The 17,139-nt window shown below is 45.7% G+C and overlaps 1 protein-coding gene across 2 annotated transcripts in view; it reads left to right on the forward strand.

Moving 5' to 3' along the window:
• Positions 1-17,139, forward strand: part of LOC141144583 (serine/threonine-protein kinase ULK4-like) — a 1,176,078-nt gene that overhangs the window by 1,126,698 nt on the left and 32,241 nt on the right. For both annotated transcript variants that reach the window (XM_073630414.1, XM_073630413.1), the window contains exon 36: positions 7,460-7,548. In XM_073630414.1, coding sequence (XP_073486515.1) covers positions 7,460-7,548 — 89 coding nt within the window. The remainder of the gene's footprint in view (positions 1-7,459; positions 7,549-17,139) is intronic.

Genomic DNA, 17,139 nt, shown 5'->3' on the forward strand with positions numbered 1-17,139 from the left:
TGACTGTCATATACTTATGCAATGGTGTTTAAAATTAATTTTATATAATTTTTTGAGACAGCTAGAGTTTTCTGTGGGTAGCATTTTATAACCACTGGGTTGTAAATTTAAGGAGAAAAGGACCAAACATTTTGAACAAAAATGTATATACCTTATCTCTGCTAATAAAACACATGAAATACAAATGGCAGAACAGTACAAATATCCCCACAATTACCCTTTTTGTTTCTAGAAAATAGACATCTGACGCTAATCTAATTGTTTGCATGCTGGCATTGAGGTTGTTAGATTGCAATTATGTTTGATCCACCCCAGGGTCAGAGGGGCACATAGAAGAAAACAGTATGGGGTTGACTTATGCAAATATACTATTCACTGCAAGTGCATTTGCTCCAGAGCTTGGTAAATTAGGTAAAGCTTCACTTTGCAAAGAATACCCAATCACGTGCAAGGAGAAAAAAAAGCATTTTTGCTTGCATATGATTGGATGATAGAAATCGACAAAGCTTCCCCTCATTTCAGAGAGCTTCCCCTCAAATCTGAAGCAGTGCACGGTATATTTGCTTTTATATGTTAAGCTGGACTTTCTATTGTGTAATAGAATAATATTTTATAATTTTATATATATATGTAGCACTAACTCTCGGTGGAGCTGCTGGTTTAAGCGGGCTTGTTACCTTCACTCACAACGCCTCTGTTTCACCGGCACGGGGTCTAGGGTTCTGTTGAGCCTACCTCTGGATGATAAAAGCACCAACACTTGAGTACCTTTTCAATGCTTTATTGAACCAAGTAACGAAGGAAGTAGCAGGAAAGAGGCAGGAGGGAAACTCAAATACCTTTCTTTAGGATTCTTGAGAACGTCCTTTAAAGTTGAATATTGTAATCAGATGCAATCCCCTTGTGGGACACAATCATTGCTCGCTGAATAGGCCTCTCTCACTTGCCTAGCAGCCAGTACGTAGCACGAACAAAAGTCTCTGCCACAGACTTGATTGAAATAAACCCGTACGATCCTCTGCCACGGGATGCACTGGTTTAGCGGTGAACGTTAGACACAGTACTTGGACCTCTAAGCCAACCCGGCAGTACTATGCTGTAGAACTACTTTAGGATACGTCCTCCAACCGAGTCACCAGGCCCCTCTCCAGACCAGCACTCTGCATGATCCTTCCATGACGGGTCCTCCCCTGGGATCTTCTCGGTTGTCCAGCTTCTTCACTCTGGATAGACAGCTCAGGACCATTCCTCGGCTGCTGTGGTAGGTCCCAAACAGACTTCTGGGCCCACCCATTTGCCGCAGCGATGCGAGCCTCCGGAACGGAGGACCGCGAGATAGCACTCTAACGCATACCTGTCGGCCAGGAGGGCCAGCAGGTGGCTGTAAAAACGAACCCGAAAACATGGCATCTGTCCCATAAATACCTTCTCCCAGAATGCAACTCGGAGGACCACCTCCACCGAGTTGTCTCCGGGACAGAGGAGCACCCATACGCTTCGACACGTTGCCCTTCCAACACCAGCCAATGGTAACAACGACACCCACTGGCTCAGTGTGGAACCACACGCAACGTCAGCCAAGCTGGAACAGAGGCAAATCTAACTCCCCCTAACGAGCAATTCACCACCTCTACCGAGTTGTGTCCGGGACAGAGGAGCACCCATACGCTTCGACACGTTGCCCTTCCAACACCAGCCAATGGTAACAACGACACCCACTGGCTCAGTGTGGAACCACACGCAACGTCAGCCAAGTTGGAACAGAGGCAAATCTAACTCCCCCTAACGAGCAATTCACTAAATGTACCTATCAGATGGTAGATCATAGATCTACCAGCGCTACATACTCCCCCCACTACAATAGACGTTGTCCCCAACGTCTGTCCAAAAATAATGGTAATAACTTCCAAGCCTGGGAGTAGGTATTTGAGCTTAACACTGGCATTAGGCGATGTCTTTGCCTTGCGACCAACAGCTATTGTGACATAGTCTCAAATAGGTCATCATCACCGGAAAGATCCAACATGGATTCTATTTCCGAATCTCCCAACTCTTCCGCTGGCAGATACATATTTACAGTCCCAGATACATTCCCCATCAGCTGCTTACCCGTTCCTGTCGTGAACTTTGTTGGATCCGGTTCGGGTAGCCTCGGGGGTAGGCCTCGGCCACGGCCGCGGGAAGCCTTCACATATTCCACCTTCCTCTGTACAGGTACAACAGAGGCAGGCGCGGTGGACTCAGAATTTAAAGCAGTGTCCGCTGATGAGACGGCAACAGCAGTGTCTCTCTCCGGAACACTCTCTGCAACAACAGGCAAAGTGACGGCCTGCTGTTCTCTCTCCGTAGTAGTAGCAGCTTCTACTGTGGCGATACCTGTTGCCCAATCCATCCGATAACAATAAGATACAAAATGAGTGTAGCGCTATGAAAATATGAAGAAGTCCAATGCAATAAACATTAAACTGACAGTTCCAAATAGAGCTGACAAAGGAGGATCTTCCTAAGGAAAATCTTCAGGGGCTAGACACTTCAAATTCATACATCATCTGGAGTGGAAACATACACAGCACCACCAAAAGTGAAGAGGCTTACCGGATTGAATGGACCCGCCAGGGCATACGCCAAGAGGGGTCAGAAAGGCTTAGTTGGTGAGTGTCTGCAGATGGCCCAGAGGAGCGATGAGGTGCCTCTCACGTTGCTGTATCAACCAAACCGATGCCGGAACCAAAGGGTGTGGAACAACCGACAGGTAGATTAGGTCCCTCAGAGCGGTGTTGGAAACCAAATGGTAACGGTGACAAATACAAAAAGAAAGGAAGGGCCAAATAGTGTAAATCCTTATAAAACTTTGGTGGTTCGCTGTAATAACACACACTGCAGGGAAAGCAGGCTCCTCTCAGCTATGTGACATACATACTGTATACACTATGGCCTATGTACACCACGGCCAGTCCTTCACATCTGTGACAGATCATGCCCAGTCCCTTAATATCTCCTGAGGTATACAGAACAAACCTCCCCTGCGGCTTCAGACGAACACCAGTATCTGTAAGCAGGGTGCCGGTCAGCAGTATTCAACACAGTGTTTGCAGGGAACATTCTTGGTCCCACAATTGGCTGCATCGCTGAAAAAGACATGGCCACACTCTGATCTTCTCAGCACGATCATGAGGCCTCTCTTCTTCTCTGGCGCCAAACACACACACATGTGTCCCACGTGGTATTAAGTCTGGTAGGCTCCTCCCACTTGTTCTTCTGATCATGTAGCTCCCGGGCCTTCACCAGCGCCCGCCGCCTACGCACTCAGAAACAAAGTCCTGCAACCCTTAACCTCCTCTCTTCCTGAAAAATTTGACAAAGTCCAGCTCTCACCGTAAACTCCCAGTAAAACACCTCTCTGGGTTGCGAGAATTGATGGTCAACAAATCCCGGACGACGCCCCCACATGTAGCACTAACTCTCAGTGGAGCTGCTGGTTTAAACGGGCTTGTTACCTTCACTCTTGACACCTCTGTTTCATCGGCACCGGGTCTAGGGTTCCGTTGAGTTTACCTCTGGACGATAAAAGCACCAACACTTGAGTACCTTTTCAATGCTTTATTGAACCAAGTAACAAAGGAAGTAGCAGGAAAGAGGCAGGAGGGAAACTGCAGGGAAGCTCAAATACCTTTCTTTAGAATTCCTGAGAACGTCCTTTAAAGTTGAATACTGTAATCAGATGCAATCCCCTTGTGGGATACAATCTTTGCTCGCCTGGATAGGCCTCTCTCACTTGCCTAGCAGCCAGTACGTAGCACGAACAAAAGTCTCTGCCACAGACTGGATTGAAATAAACCCGTACGATCCTTTGCCACAGGATGCACTGGTTTAGCGGTGAACGTCAGACACAGTACTTGGTCCTCTAAGCCAACCCGGCAGTACTATGCTGTAGAACTACTTTAGGATACAGCCTCCAACCGAGTCACCAGGCCCCTCTCCAGACCAGCACTCTGCATGATCCTTCCATGATGGGTCCTCCCCTGGGATCTTCTCGGTTGTCCAGCTTCTTCACTCTGGATAGACAGCTCAGGACCATTCCTTGGCTGCTGTGGTAGGCCCCAGACAGACTTCTGGGCCCACCCATGCGCCGCAGCGATGCGGGCCTCCGAGATAGCACTCTAACGCATACCTGTCGGCCAGGAGGGCCAGCAGGTGGCTGTAAAAACGAACCCTAAAACATGGCGTCTGTCCCATAAATACCCTCTCCCAGAATGCAACTCGGAGGACCACCTCCACCGAGTTGTCTCCGGGACAGAGGAGCACCCATACGCTTCGACACGTTGCCCTTCCAACACCAGCCAATGGTAACAACGACACCCACTGGCTCAGTGTGGAACCACACGCAACGTCAGCCAAGCTGGAACAGAGGCAAATCTAACTCCCCCTAACGAGCAATTCACTACATTTTCCTAACAGATGGTAGATCATAGATCTACCAGCGCTACATATATATATATATATATATATATATATATATATATATATATATATATATATATATATATATATATATATATATATTTAAATGTACACTGTTAACTTGAAAGAAGAAAAGTATCTGCATGACTATTGCAATAGCACACAGTCACTGGGCAAGTCTGAAAAGTGGATTTTCACTTCATTAATAGTAGTTTAAATAATTATTAATATTATTATCAATATGCATTATTTCCTGTTTCAGAGCCTGAATTGATTGGCTGTGTGCATTTTGCCAGTGATTTCATAACAGACATAACGCACACACTGTAAATCAAGCAAAAAAATGTCTGCACAGAAGAACGGATTCTCCTGTTTTACTAAAATGGCTGGTCAGGGGATGGTTAAGGAGAGCGCACAGCAGAAGATATTTGCTTTCAGACACTCTCCTTCTCTAGTTGAAATTTTGTCAAGACAGAGCAGGTAGGTAGGTATAGATTGAGAGATGATTCACTTCTATGACACTTCTTTATTAGAGCTCAATCGCTGTGCAAACTTAAAGTGACAGTTCATATGGTAACGTCCAATTTGTTCGGTGCCCACCACCTCCGGATAAAGTGCCTGCTCACCTCCAGTATCTGACCCCACTACAGAGTCATTATAGCCTTTAGTGAACTCCACTCTAGATGGAACAGGAAAATTCCTCTTAATATCGTCCCTGTATCACACTACTCCACTTCTTGGTGCCCAATCAACCACGAAACATGTCATAGAATAGAAATGAAGGAACCATAGTGCTCTCTGCTTCCAATTATTTAATAAAACTGAATCAGAGGATCAGTTTAATACAGGGCACTTTCACCCCCTTCCTGCCCAGGCCCATTTTCAGCATCAGCGCTGTCTCACTTTGAATGACAATTGCGCGGTCATGCAACACTGTACCCTAATAAATGTTTAATCATTTTCTTCACACAAATGGAGCTTTCTTATGGTGGTATTTCATCACTGCTGGATTGTTTATTTTATACATAAAAAAAGACTGAAAATGTTGAAAAAAAGATTTTCTTAGTTTCTGTCAGTAATTATTGTAAATAAGTATTTTTTCTCCTTCACTGATGGGCACTGATGAGGCTGCACTGATGGGCACCAATAGTCTGCACTGATGAGGAGGCACTAATATGCCGCACTGATAGGGGGCACTGGTGGGCACTGATAGGTGGCATGGATAGGTAGCACTAATGGGCGGCACTGATTGGCACTGATGGGAGGCAGTGATGAGCATTGATGGGCAGCAGCACTGAAGAGCAGGCACTGAAAGGCAGCATTGACTGGCATCACTGATGGGCACCGATTAGTGGCACTGATTGGTAGCACTAATGGGCACTGATTGGTGGCACTGGGTGGGCTGTACTGTAATCAGGGCACTGGGTGTCCATTGCGATGAGATGCTGCTGATCAGCTCTTCTCACCACACAGTCAGTGTGAGGCGATGAGAGCCAATTACTGGCACTCCCGCATTTACATGTGGCCGGCTGTAATTGGACACAGCCGATCACATGGTTAAAGAGCCGCGTCATCGGCTCTTTACAGAGATCGGGGTCACGTTGTGTCCTAGGAACATGGCGCAGCTGCGATCGCCATGCTGCGCGCCCCCGCGAGCATGTGAGAGCAGCCATTCTGGGGGGACGTCATATGACGCCACCCCCCTGGAACGAGAGCCGCAACGCTCCTCCGTCGGTGGTCGGGCTTTGACGGTGGTTGGGCAACAAGCGGTTAAAAAGGTGTAAACCTTTTTTATTTAACAATCAATTTTATTTTTTGCATAAAACATATCTTACATCCCTTGTGTGTGCTCATTTACTCCTATTTAGTCCTATTATTTATATCCTCAGCATTTCAAAATTCACATTACACAGCCATGATTTATTCCATCTCAGGCAGGTACAGACGAGGTGTGGAATTGAGCCTTTTGTGTAATGTCCATAGATAGACAGAAAATATATTTGATGATAACAATTCCTTCAAATCTGTAGCTTTTCTTGTAGGTCTTTGTGCATACACCTTATATGACAATATTTATGTAAACTACAATAGATCTTCTATGGTTACATTCACTGATATATGTAAAGGGAAGAGTAGACATCTAAAACCTGTTGTCAGGTCATTGTCAATGTAATCAGTTAAAAAATAGATTTTGGGTTTACATACACCCTTAATGCAGGCCATACACAGTAATTTGCATGATTCCCCCATCAACACAGGGGAATCAGCAATTGTCTTCTCCCAGGAGAGTGGGTGGAGGTGGGCGGATGAAGCTGTCCCCGCTGGGAGAAGACAGTGATTATCACTAGCGGCCACTAGCGATAATCACAAGAATTGATCGATCAACTTGGTACATTCAGCCTGCTCATTAACCGTTCGAATCTTGGCCAGATTCGAACCATGTATGGCTGGCTCCGGGGGACTTTCCATTTCAAACAAAAGATCTGCTTTTTTGATACACTACTCCAACACAAAAGGCTTTAGGAAGGCATTTGGAAACAAACCATACACCCAAAATAAAAAGCCTCCGACCTGGCCTCCAATGCTTCAGTTGATGTCACTGTAACAGTGGGCTGAAGTGCATTCTTCTGCTGGGATACACCATGGCATCACTTTTGCCTCCTGGAAGCACCAGAGGTCAGGTCCAAGGTGATTTATTTTTTTTGTTTATTTTATTTGTATAGTGATGCATTGGAGTGTGAGCTGTATTTACCTTGCCACACCTTACTCATTGGGAAAAGGAGACCATTCTTAAACTGGTGTTTGACATTAGCTTTACAGACAATACTCATTTTACTCAGATTTTAATAATGCTAGCTTGCTCAGTGCTGATTGATATAATATTGCACAGTGTTGTAGGATCCCAGCATGCCTTACTATCAGCCTCTTGTTGTGTCTGTTCCCACATGTGTTTCTTTAAAAAAAAAAGAGCCTTCATTCTGACTTCTTTCCACCCTAGATAACATCAAACGAGAAACATTTACACAATCTAAAGAATGATGGAGATCTTCTTATCCACACTCTGGAGAGACTTGCTCAGGATTCAAGGTGAGTCCCCTCGGGCAGAGGAATTTCCACACCCTATACACAAACGGCTTTATTTTTAAATACTAAATAACAACGTAATTGGTTTCATGTTACCCGTGTCAAGGAAGACTTTGCAGAGAACATGTAAGAATTTGTGTTTTGGGAAGCTGCTTGTAATTATATTTTGTGGCAACATATTTTATATAAATCTATATTGAATGAATTGAAGTCTGTAAGACACAATATAGGATTATTAAAAATAGTAAATGCAATTATAAATATGGTAAAAAAATAAGCATTTATCATACACTGAAATTTTGAATATTTACCAGTCTCTTTGTGCCAAACCGCTAATTTCTAATAATGGTTAAAAGTACCCACAGACGTGAGATGATGATTGTTGCCAAATCTGCATGCTAACTTATTTCTGGCTGATAGCGTAATCATCACTGCATATATTTATGGACGTTGTGACCAGAGTAAAGTCAGGACTCCTGATCTGCATACTTGTTCCAGATTAGGGAGATAAAGAATTAAAGCCACTGGATTAGCATTACAGCCAGTTAGCTAGCATTTTTAGCAGGAGAGTTCAGCAATAGCAGCTCTATATTTCCCTTGGTGTAGGTATTGTGAATTAAGCTTGAAGCAACTGTCTTGAGCAGCAAGTTTAATGACCCAGTAGCAGTAATAGAAGTGTATTTACATACATTTGATAAAGCAGATGATGGAAGTTGGGTACTCAGCAGTCAAGGAATGAGAGTATTGTTGGCCATGCATGCTTTGATAAAAGATCAATTTCTTTTCAGAACGATCTCTCCCAATAGGAATCATTGATTGATAGTTGAAAACATAATTCTTTGATATGCCACACACAGGGAAGTAGATTTTGATCAATAGTTAGAAGATACAATTGTAAGTTAATGATTATATCTCTGTTTCCACCATGCAACCTCATAATCCGAACAACTGACATACAATAAAATTCAAGACCAAATTGTGTCAGTGCTGCCAAATGATTCAAAACGATTGATAGTCTTCAACCATTGATAATCTTTGATCTAATATGATGGAATCTAACTCGGTTGGAAGGGGAAGTTATGGTTTTTCAGTTAGTTTCTGATTCCATCGCTCTGGTCAGATCACACATCAAAAAAACAAACAGAGCGTACGTAGCCAATAGATGGATAGGAATGAGGTAGGTTTATTTTGTTTTTTTGTTCAATAGTTTTTTATTAAATCAAGAAAGGAAAATACAGAACTATTAAAAGATATCAGATATACCAGCACTGCACACAGGCCAACAGTACAAAGTACTCATTGTTCAAATATCTTAAAAGGCTTGAAGTACAGTGGGGATGGAAAGTATTCAGACCCCCTTAAATTTTTCACTCTTTGTTATATTGCAGCCATTTGCTAAAATCATTTAGGTTCATTTTTTTTTCCCTCATTAATGTACACACAGCACCCCATATTGACAGAAAAACACAGAATTGTTGACATTTTTGCAGATTTATTAAAAGAAAAACTGAAATATCACATGGTCCTAAGTATTCAGACCCTTTGCTCAGTATTTAGTAGAAGCACCCTTTTGATCTAAAACAGCCATTCCTGATAAGATGTTTAACATTTTTAAAAGTTTAGTCCAGAAAAATGGAAAATTTATTATCAAATACTTACGGTAATTTTCCTTTCCTGATGGACTCAATGGCAGCCTACATGTGGATTAACCCCGCCTCCTCACCAATGCTATAGGACCCCACTCCCATAAATTTGAGCTCACCGCTAGAGACTGCATTCCGTAATTAGCCAACTCTTGACCAATGGGTGGGACTTCCGTCTGCCATGGAGTCCATAAGGAAAGGAAAATTACAGTAAGTATTTGATAATAAATTTTCCGTTTTCCTGACAGACTCCATTGTAGCCTACATGTGGGAAATAACTAGTCAGTCCACATGGGTGAGTATGCTGAACAAAGAAAATGTAATTTAACCCGTCAACCGACAGGATTCTTAAACCAAAGTTCACAGAAGATAGAGAAGCAGGCTCTATGCAGTAATGTGACATAAAGGTATTAATGGAGGCCCATGAGGCCGCTTTGGAGATGACGTCTGAAGCCACATGCCGGGCTGCTGCCCACGAAGTCGCCATACCCCTGGTGGAATGTGCTTTCACCGCCTCTGAAGGAGCCAAGCCTTTAGCCCTATAAGCCTACTGAATGAACTGGATGATCCAGGCCGCAATCGTTCTGGTCGAAGCTCGCTTCCCTTTCCCTATTACTGCCAGAGTGCAAGATAAACAGGTAGTTGGAGCGTCTAAAGGAGGAAGTAACTTGCTGGTATTCCCTCAGTAATTCGCCTACATCCAGAGGATGAGCTTCGGTGGACCCCTGGGCCCTAAATGTAGGTAGGACAATTTCTCAGTTTTCATGGAACACCGAGGTGACTTTCGGGTTGAGCCGAGCATAGGGATGAGGACCACCCGGTCTGGGAAGAAAGTCAGAAATGGTTATTCATGACCCAAGGACCCGATCTCAGAAACCCTTTTGGCTGAAGTGATGGCAACTAGGAAGGCAACTTTCGCAGAAAGGTCCTTGACAGAAAGCAGAACGGATCCTGAGGTACTGGAGACAGATAGTAAGTCAAGAACAAGGGGAAGATCCCCTTTGGGGGATCTTGGTCTTCTTTGGGGCCTGAGTCTTGTCGCTCCATGGAAGAACTGCCAGATTAAAGGATGAACGGCCCATGATACTCCAGAGAAGGCCGAGACTTGGACCCTTAGGGAGCTGATGGATAGAGACAGATCTAGGCCGGATTGGAGGAAACTCAGGATATCCTGATCTCCTCGATCTCTGAACGATCTGCCCATAGAGGATGAGAATCCAACGAACTTGGCACATATTCTCCCATAAACCTTATTGGTGCTCGCCTTTCTCTATCTCATGAGGGTGGAAATCACTTTTGAAGTGCACCCGAGGGATTCCAGCCTTTCCCTCTCAGGAGAAGGTCTGGCCTGGGAGGGAGAGGCACCGGGTCCCAGAAGCTGAGCTGGATCAGGAGGGGAAACCATGGTCTGTTCGGCCATTAAGGTGCTGTCACCACTACTTCGACCGCTTCCGCTTGGAGTCTCCGAAGAGACTTGAAGATGATCAGGAGCGGGGGAAAGGCGTATGTGCTGTTGAAGTTCCACTGATCCGACAGAGCATCCAATCCGAAGGCCTGGCTGCAGCAGCCCCGTGTGTACTACTTCTTGATTTTGAAGTTGCAGGGGGATGCAACTAGGTCCACTTCGGGATTAACTCCCAAGGACAGAATTCATTCGAACGTCTACACATGAAGGGACCATTCGTTGTCGTCTGTGTGCAAGACAGGAGGTCCGCTTGGACATTCTGAACTCTGGGGACGAAGATCACTGAAATATTGGCCAGGTTTTTCTGAGCACAAGACATGATGGGCTCGACTTCTTGGAGCAGGGTGGAGCTCCGGGTGCCCCCTTGCCTCTTCACATAGGAGACCGCTGTGGTGTTGTCCATTTTCAGTAGAACTGACTCCCCTTTGAGGAGATGAGTGAGAGATTGAAGGGCACACCAGACTGCCTGTAGTTCCAGGACGTTTGAGCCCGGTTGTGAAGACGGGCATCCCACTTGCCTTGAGCAAGATTTGACACCTGCAAAGGGCTCCCCAACCAGCACCGCTGGCATCAGTCGTGACCGTAACCCATGAGACAGGGGCAATGGAGTGGCAGGTGAGCAGATTTCTGCGCTGGAGCCACCAGAAGAGGCTGTTCCTCATATTCTGAGGATATGTAAATGGACTGATTGAGGTCCCCCGAATTCCATTGATGAAAGAACCCTATCTGAAAAGGGCGTAACCTCCACAGAGACCATTTGATCATGGGGGTCGTAGAGACTATCGTGCTGATAATTTTTAGGCATTGTTAGGGCTTTAGGCGTGAGGAGCTCAGAGCCCGTGAGATTCTCCCTCGGATGACTGGGATCTTCTCCAGTGGGAGAGAGTGGCTTTCCACCGTGTCGAACTGGGCCCCTAAATATACCAGACGCTGGGCTGGTTCCAGACGGCTTTTTCCCAAGTTTAGGAGCCACCCGATTTCAGACAGTGTGGAGATAACCTGCTCCCTGTATAGCAACAGCAGCTCCTTGTCCTGGGACAGTAACAGGAGGTCGTCGAGATAGTGGTACAAGCGTATCCCTTTTGTTCTGATGAGGGCCGCCACGGCCAGAAGAACTTTCGAAAAGACTTGGGTGGTGAGGTTGTCAGACTGAAAGGGAGGCAAATGAACTGTAGATGATCTTGCCCGACACTGAACGGGAGGTATTTGTAAAACTCTTTTGCCACAAGCACATGAAAATAGACATCTTTCAAATCGATTGAGATTAGCCAATCGCCTGGTTGCACTGCTTGCTGGATGGTGGACAGAGTCTCCATTTTGAATCTCTCGGATATTATAAACTTGTTTAGGTAAGTTTGGTCTATCACGGGGCGCCATGAATCGTTTTTCTTCTGCACAAGGAAGAGATGGGAGTATACCCCCTGAAACTCTTTGTCTTTTGGGACAGGCACCGCGGCTCCCTGTACTATAAGTGATAAGTATAAGTTTTTTCTTCTGACCATGGTAGCAGGGTGAAAATAAATCTGGAGGGAGGAGTACCGACGAAGGACCATGTGTGGTCTGTGGAGACTGTCTTGATGGTCCAGTAATCCGAGATTGAGGCCACCCAGACGTGCCGGAAGAGAAGCAGATGCGCTTCCACCTGACCCGCCTGGGCAGGCCCAATCTGAAAAGGACTTAGCTGGCTCTCGTCCACTGGATGCCTGGCTTTTAGCAGATTTTGGGAAGGATGTCTGACCTCTGCTCCAATTTGTTCTGAAATCCCGGCCGGGCCTGTAGGAGCATGCTTCCCTTGAACACTCAGTGCTGTGTCTTCTGCTCTGGGGCTTCTTTTGACCAAACAGATGCCTATCCTGGGGTAGGAAGCCTGACTTCCCACCCGTGGCTCGGGCTATAGCGCTATCCAGCCTGTTACCAAACAACGAGGGCCCTTCAAAGGGAATCCTACACCAGGGCTGCTTAGGTGCTGTATCAGCGAGCCAAGGGCACAACCATAAGGCCGACAACCATAAGACCATTAGCCGTGACCGAGGATAGCATAGTCCGGGCCAGCAGGCAGATAAGATCGATCGAAGCCTCCCCCAGGAAGGTCGTTGCCAGCTTTAATTCCTGAACTGCCAAACCCCTGGCCAGTTCTTCTGAGACGCCTCTGAGTACAGAGTCCACATTCTCTGTCCAGGCTTCCATAGCCTTGGACATGGCTGCGAGGGCCAAGGCGGGTTTGCAAGCCATACCGGCTAGCCTGTAAATTCTCTTGAGATCTTGGTCTATTTTCCTCTCAAGCCTGTCCTTGAAGGATACAGCATCCTCTAAGGGAAGAGTGACGTGTTTAGCCAGTCGCATCAGTGCTGCGTCTACGAGGGGAGCGTTTTCCAGATGTTTCACTTCCTCTGTCTTGAAGGGGTATAATCTGGAAGTTTTGCTTGACATAGAAGTCTTCTCTACCTTGCTCCACTCCAATCAATGATATCCTTCAATTCAGAAAGAGATGGAAAATTGGAACATTCCTTTCCCAGGTGCTTAAAGAACTTCCTCTGCTTAGCAGGAGGAGTGGAAGGATCTTCCCACTTAAGGGCCTCTTTGCCTACCTTAATTAGTGGGGAAACCAGGGCAAAGTCAAAGGCACCGACAAATTCATCCCCCTCCAACTTGCTGTGAAGAGCCAGGGGAGGCATTATAAGGCTGGAATGGGCCCGGATCCTCCTGGGCCTCATCAGCCAGGGAGCCAGATAGAGTGGTGGACTGGCTCCGCGTGCGGGTTGTACCCCACTTCTTTAGGGATTGCTGCACCACACGCTTAACAAGAGACTCCATCTGTCGGTTTTCCATCTCTTTCTCCCCAACCGCGCGGGCATAACATGGATCACACAGTGATTTGCCCTCCGGGACTCATGTCCCCCATCCCCAGCAGGCTCTGGGATCAGAGCGGCTGTCATGGCGGTGGGTGCAGTGTCTGGAGGAGGAATGGGAACATCTTTTCTGTTGATGGGTCCTAGACGGAGAGTCACGTCTGGACCTAGACGAGGAAGGTTGAAGTTGCGCCCTGGCAAGGTCCCTGTTGTCTTGGACAGTAAACTGGTGATCTGACCTGGAAGGGCTAAAAAGGAGAAGGGCAGAAAACACATTTCGTTAGGGGATATGTCCATACCAGCATGGACCTGCCCCCCCACACACTCCATGTACCTAGAGCATGAGGGCTGGCTGCACCGAGGCGGTGACTTGTCCATGGCACTTTGGTGAATGATTAAGTGACGATAATGCAGCCTTGTAGGAACACAGGCACATCCTGGGAGAAGGAGAATTAACAGCATGCAGCTTGCCCTTTAAGAGCCATCTCTGCCCCCCCCTCACCCTGCACTATAACCCCAGGCCGGAGCTTACCTCAACCTGGGAACCTGGTGCATGGAGGAGATGTCGCAAGGTGCCCACAGTGATCACCAGTATGACAGGGGCTCACAGGGATTTAAATATCCCCACCGTAATGAGGTCACTGCTATATTAGAGCATCTGCGCGGCTGCCGGGACCTCGGGCTTCGTCCGAGGATCGTGCATGCACAGAAGCACACCGGAGCCACGACCCGGAAGAGGGAGCCATGTCCTGGAACGCACCTATGTTCCAGGCACCATAGAGGGGAAAGAAGGGGGAGAAGGGAAGGATAAGGCACACAAGGGGAGACACAAGCAAACAAACAAAAACTTGCTGCCATGGAGAAACCTTCAGACCTGCCAGTCGATCCACCGCACCTGAGCATAGAGAGGCCATCCCCACCACCGGACACAGAGGCCTGGAGCCACGCACCCGCCCATGGCTGGACCCTGGGCTATCCTGACACCGTTAGAGGGTGTGCATGGCATCAACCTCGATCAATTGGACGTCCGTAAACGTAAGTGCATTGTTTGTAGGTCCAATGAGGAGGAAAAAAAAGGAACGCAGTCTCTAGCAGTGAGCTCAAATTTATGGGAGTGGGGTACTATAGCATTTCAGAGGAGGCGGTGTTAACCCACACGTAGACTGTCTGTCAGGAAATGAGCGTTAATGCTAAGTGAACTGCAGATGAAACTGAATTAACATTGATCAAGTTGATTAAATTATGGTGCTTAGAGACCTTTGGATAGTGGCATAACTCATAAAACAAGCTTGCTTGCACCTGTGAAGCAGGAATAGGGGAATGCTAAGGTTCTCGCTTGCTTTAGGGAAATAATAGCAAGTGTTTAGGAAAAGTCACCCCAAGTGACTAAAGTGATATTAAAAGACATGTTTTTTAATTGAAATAAAAAAGATGTTAAACTTACCTGCTCCATGCAACAATATTGCACAGAGCAATCCCTAATCTCTTCCTTGGTGGTCCCTCGCTGGCACTGCCAGCTTCTCCTTCTTCCGAGTGGCTGTAGGCGTCCATAGACATAGACATATTCAGCACAGCTTGATAACGTCCCTGCTCCCTCTTCACGGGATTTGATTGACAGCAGGAGGAGCCTATGGCTCCCACTGCTCTCAGTGTATCCTGTGATTCTAGAAAGAGGGAGCAGCATTGCCGCAGCCAGGGACAGTGCTAGAGCATGAGAGGAGACGGGTAAGTGCCTCCTTAACCCCTTCCCACCGTCACGCCTCAGCCCTTTAAGTGGATTTAAATGGCAGTAGGTGGGCATTCCAAGAGCACGCTTTCAGCACAGTAAAGTCTTTATCTAGGGCCACTTATATGCAGTCGCTCAACGTTAAAGCCCACCTGCTAAGAGGTCGCATATATGCACCAAATCAGTGGCAAGTGGTCAGGGAATGCATTAAGATAAAAATTTGACTTTATAACCACTTTTATTTTTTACCCGAGTGTGCCTGGTTTAGAGTACAAAGGGTCTTCAGACATAAGATCATCACCCTGCTTAACCATAATTGGCTGGATCAAGCAAACATTCTCTCTGAATATACCTTAGAAGCAAGCCTTAGTAAACACCTGCTGAATTAAAAGGCACTGCAGTGTGAACAGGGCTTCAGGATGGTGGCCAAAGTCTATCTAGTTTAGCTCCACAGCTTCATGTGTGAAAGCCATATCTGGGGTTTGATATTTATACAATACTATATCATGTGCTCGTCCTGGACCACATCTGTACCAGATAAACTCATTCATACCTGAAACTGGTCACTGTAATGAGTGTTGTAGCTAATGCTGTGGACTTTTTTTATTCAGTGGAGCAGGTGGGGCTGTGGTTATCAAATATTTGTGCTGTAAGTCATTTAAATTGTTTCCTGTCTGATCCCAGCATCTGAGGTGAACATGTGAGTGAGCTATTGACAAGCTGCAGAATTTTTGTTCTGCTTTGCCTTGCTGTAAAGTGATAAAGTTGGCTTCCATGTAGAAAATAAACCTTTTAATCCAACTATACTTTTCTTTAAAAGAAGATTATATTTGCTATAATTCAGTTTATATAAGTACCTTATTTTGGTTTCAGATAGCTTCCTGTTATTACCTGCATAACTAAATTCAGACTGGGAGTATGACCCAATTAGACTCCACTGCATTACATATTCCTGTCAATCTAAATGTGGCAATAGACACAGATCGTTGGCTGTTTTTGACTGGATTGAGTGACATTTAAATGTCTACAAGGCACTCCTGGCCCAGGCTTATTGGTGGAAAAGCTGAACTTCGAAAACCTGTCTGAATATTGATTTCCTGGTTAAGGTGGTGCCATAAGTGTCTTCAAGGCCCTTCCACAACTCTATTATATGCACTAAACATGAACCATCAACCAAGGTGACTGTTAATGTTTAAGTGGGGTGACAGCTTAGCGCAGAAAGAAACATATATGTTACAGTGATAGACAACATATATAACAAAATGTTTAAAATGTAAGTAAATTCAAATGCATATGTAACATATACTTAATTCTCAGGATATATAAGACTGTAGATAAAATCTGATTAAAGTGACTGCAAAGTTAAAATTTTTAAATTAAAATAATAGACATGTTATACTTACGTCTCAGTGCAATAGTATTGCACAGAGCAGCCCTGAGGTTCTTGGGTCCCCCTCTTCTTGGTGCGCCACCATAAGTAGCTGCTCCCGAGTTGGGCTTTGTATGTCTATAGACACACACAGCTCGGCTTGGCCCTGACCCTCCTCACAGGATTTGATTGACAGCAGCGGAAGCCAATGGTAAATATGTGTGTCGTGAAATGAAGTAAATCCCTTTTTATAATTGTTGCTATTTATATGTTATGTTTCTTAAATAAACCAATGAGCAGACAGACAAGGCTTCATCAAAAAAAAATTTAAAAATCAGTGCTAAGTCAGGGGAGAATATCTTATAGGAAGTCCAAAACTGCTTAGACCTCCACTGTTTTCAGTAATGAACAGTAGTAAAGTAAGTCATCTATAAAGGCACAACACATTGAGCATTGAAGAGGAAGGGCTGTATCAGAAGACCTAGCAAGGATACACTGTGGTCAGATGAGAACAGGAGAATGGAGTTAGGATAAGCAACAGG

This window comes from Aquarana catesbeiana, linkage group LG05 (assembly GCF_042186555.1).
Source record: "Aquarana catesbeiana isolate 2022-GZ linkage group LG05, ASM4218655v1, whole genome shotgun sequence".
NCBI classification, from domain to species: domain Eukaryota; kingdom Metazoa; phylum Chordata; class Amphibia; order Anura; family Ranidae; genus Aquarana; species Aquarana catesbeiana.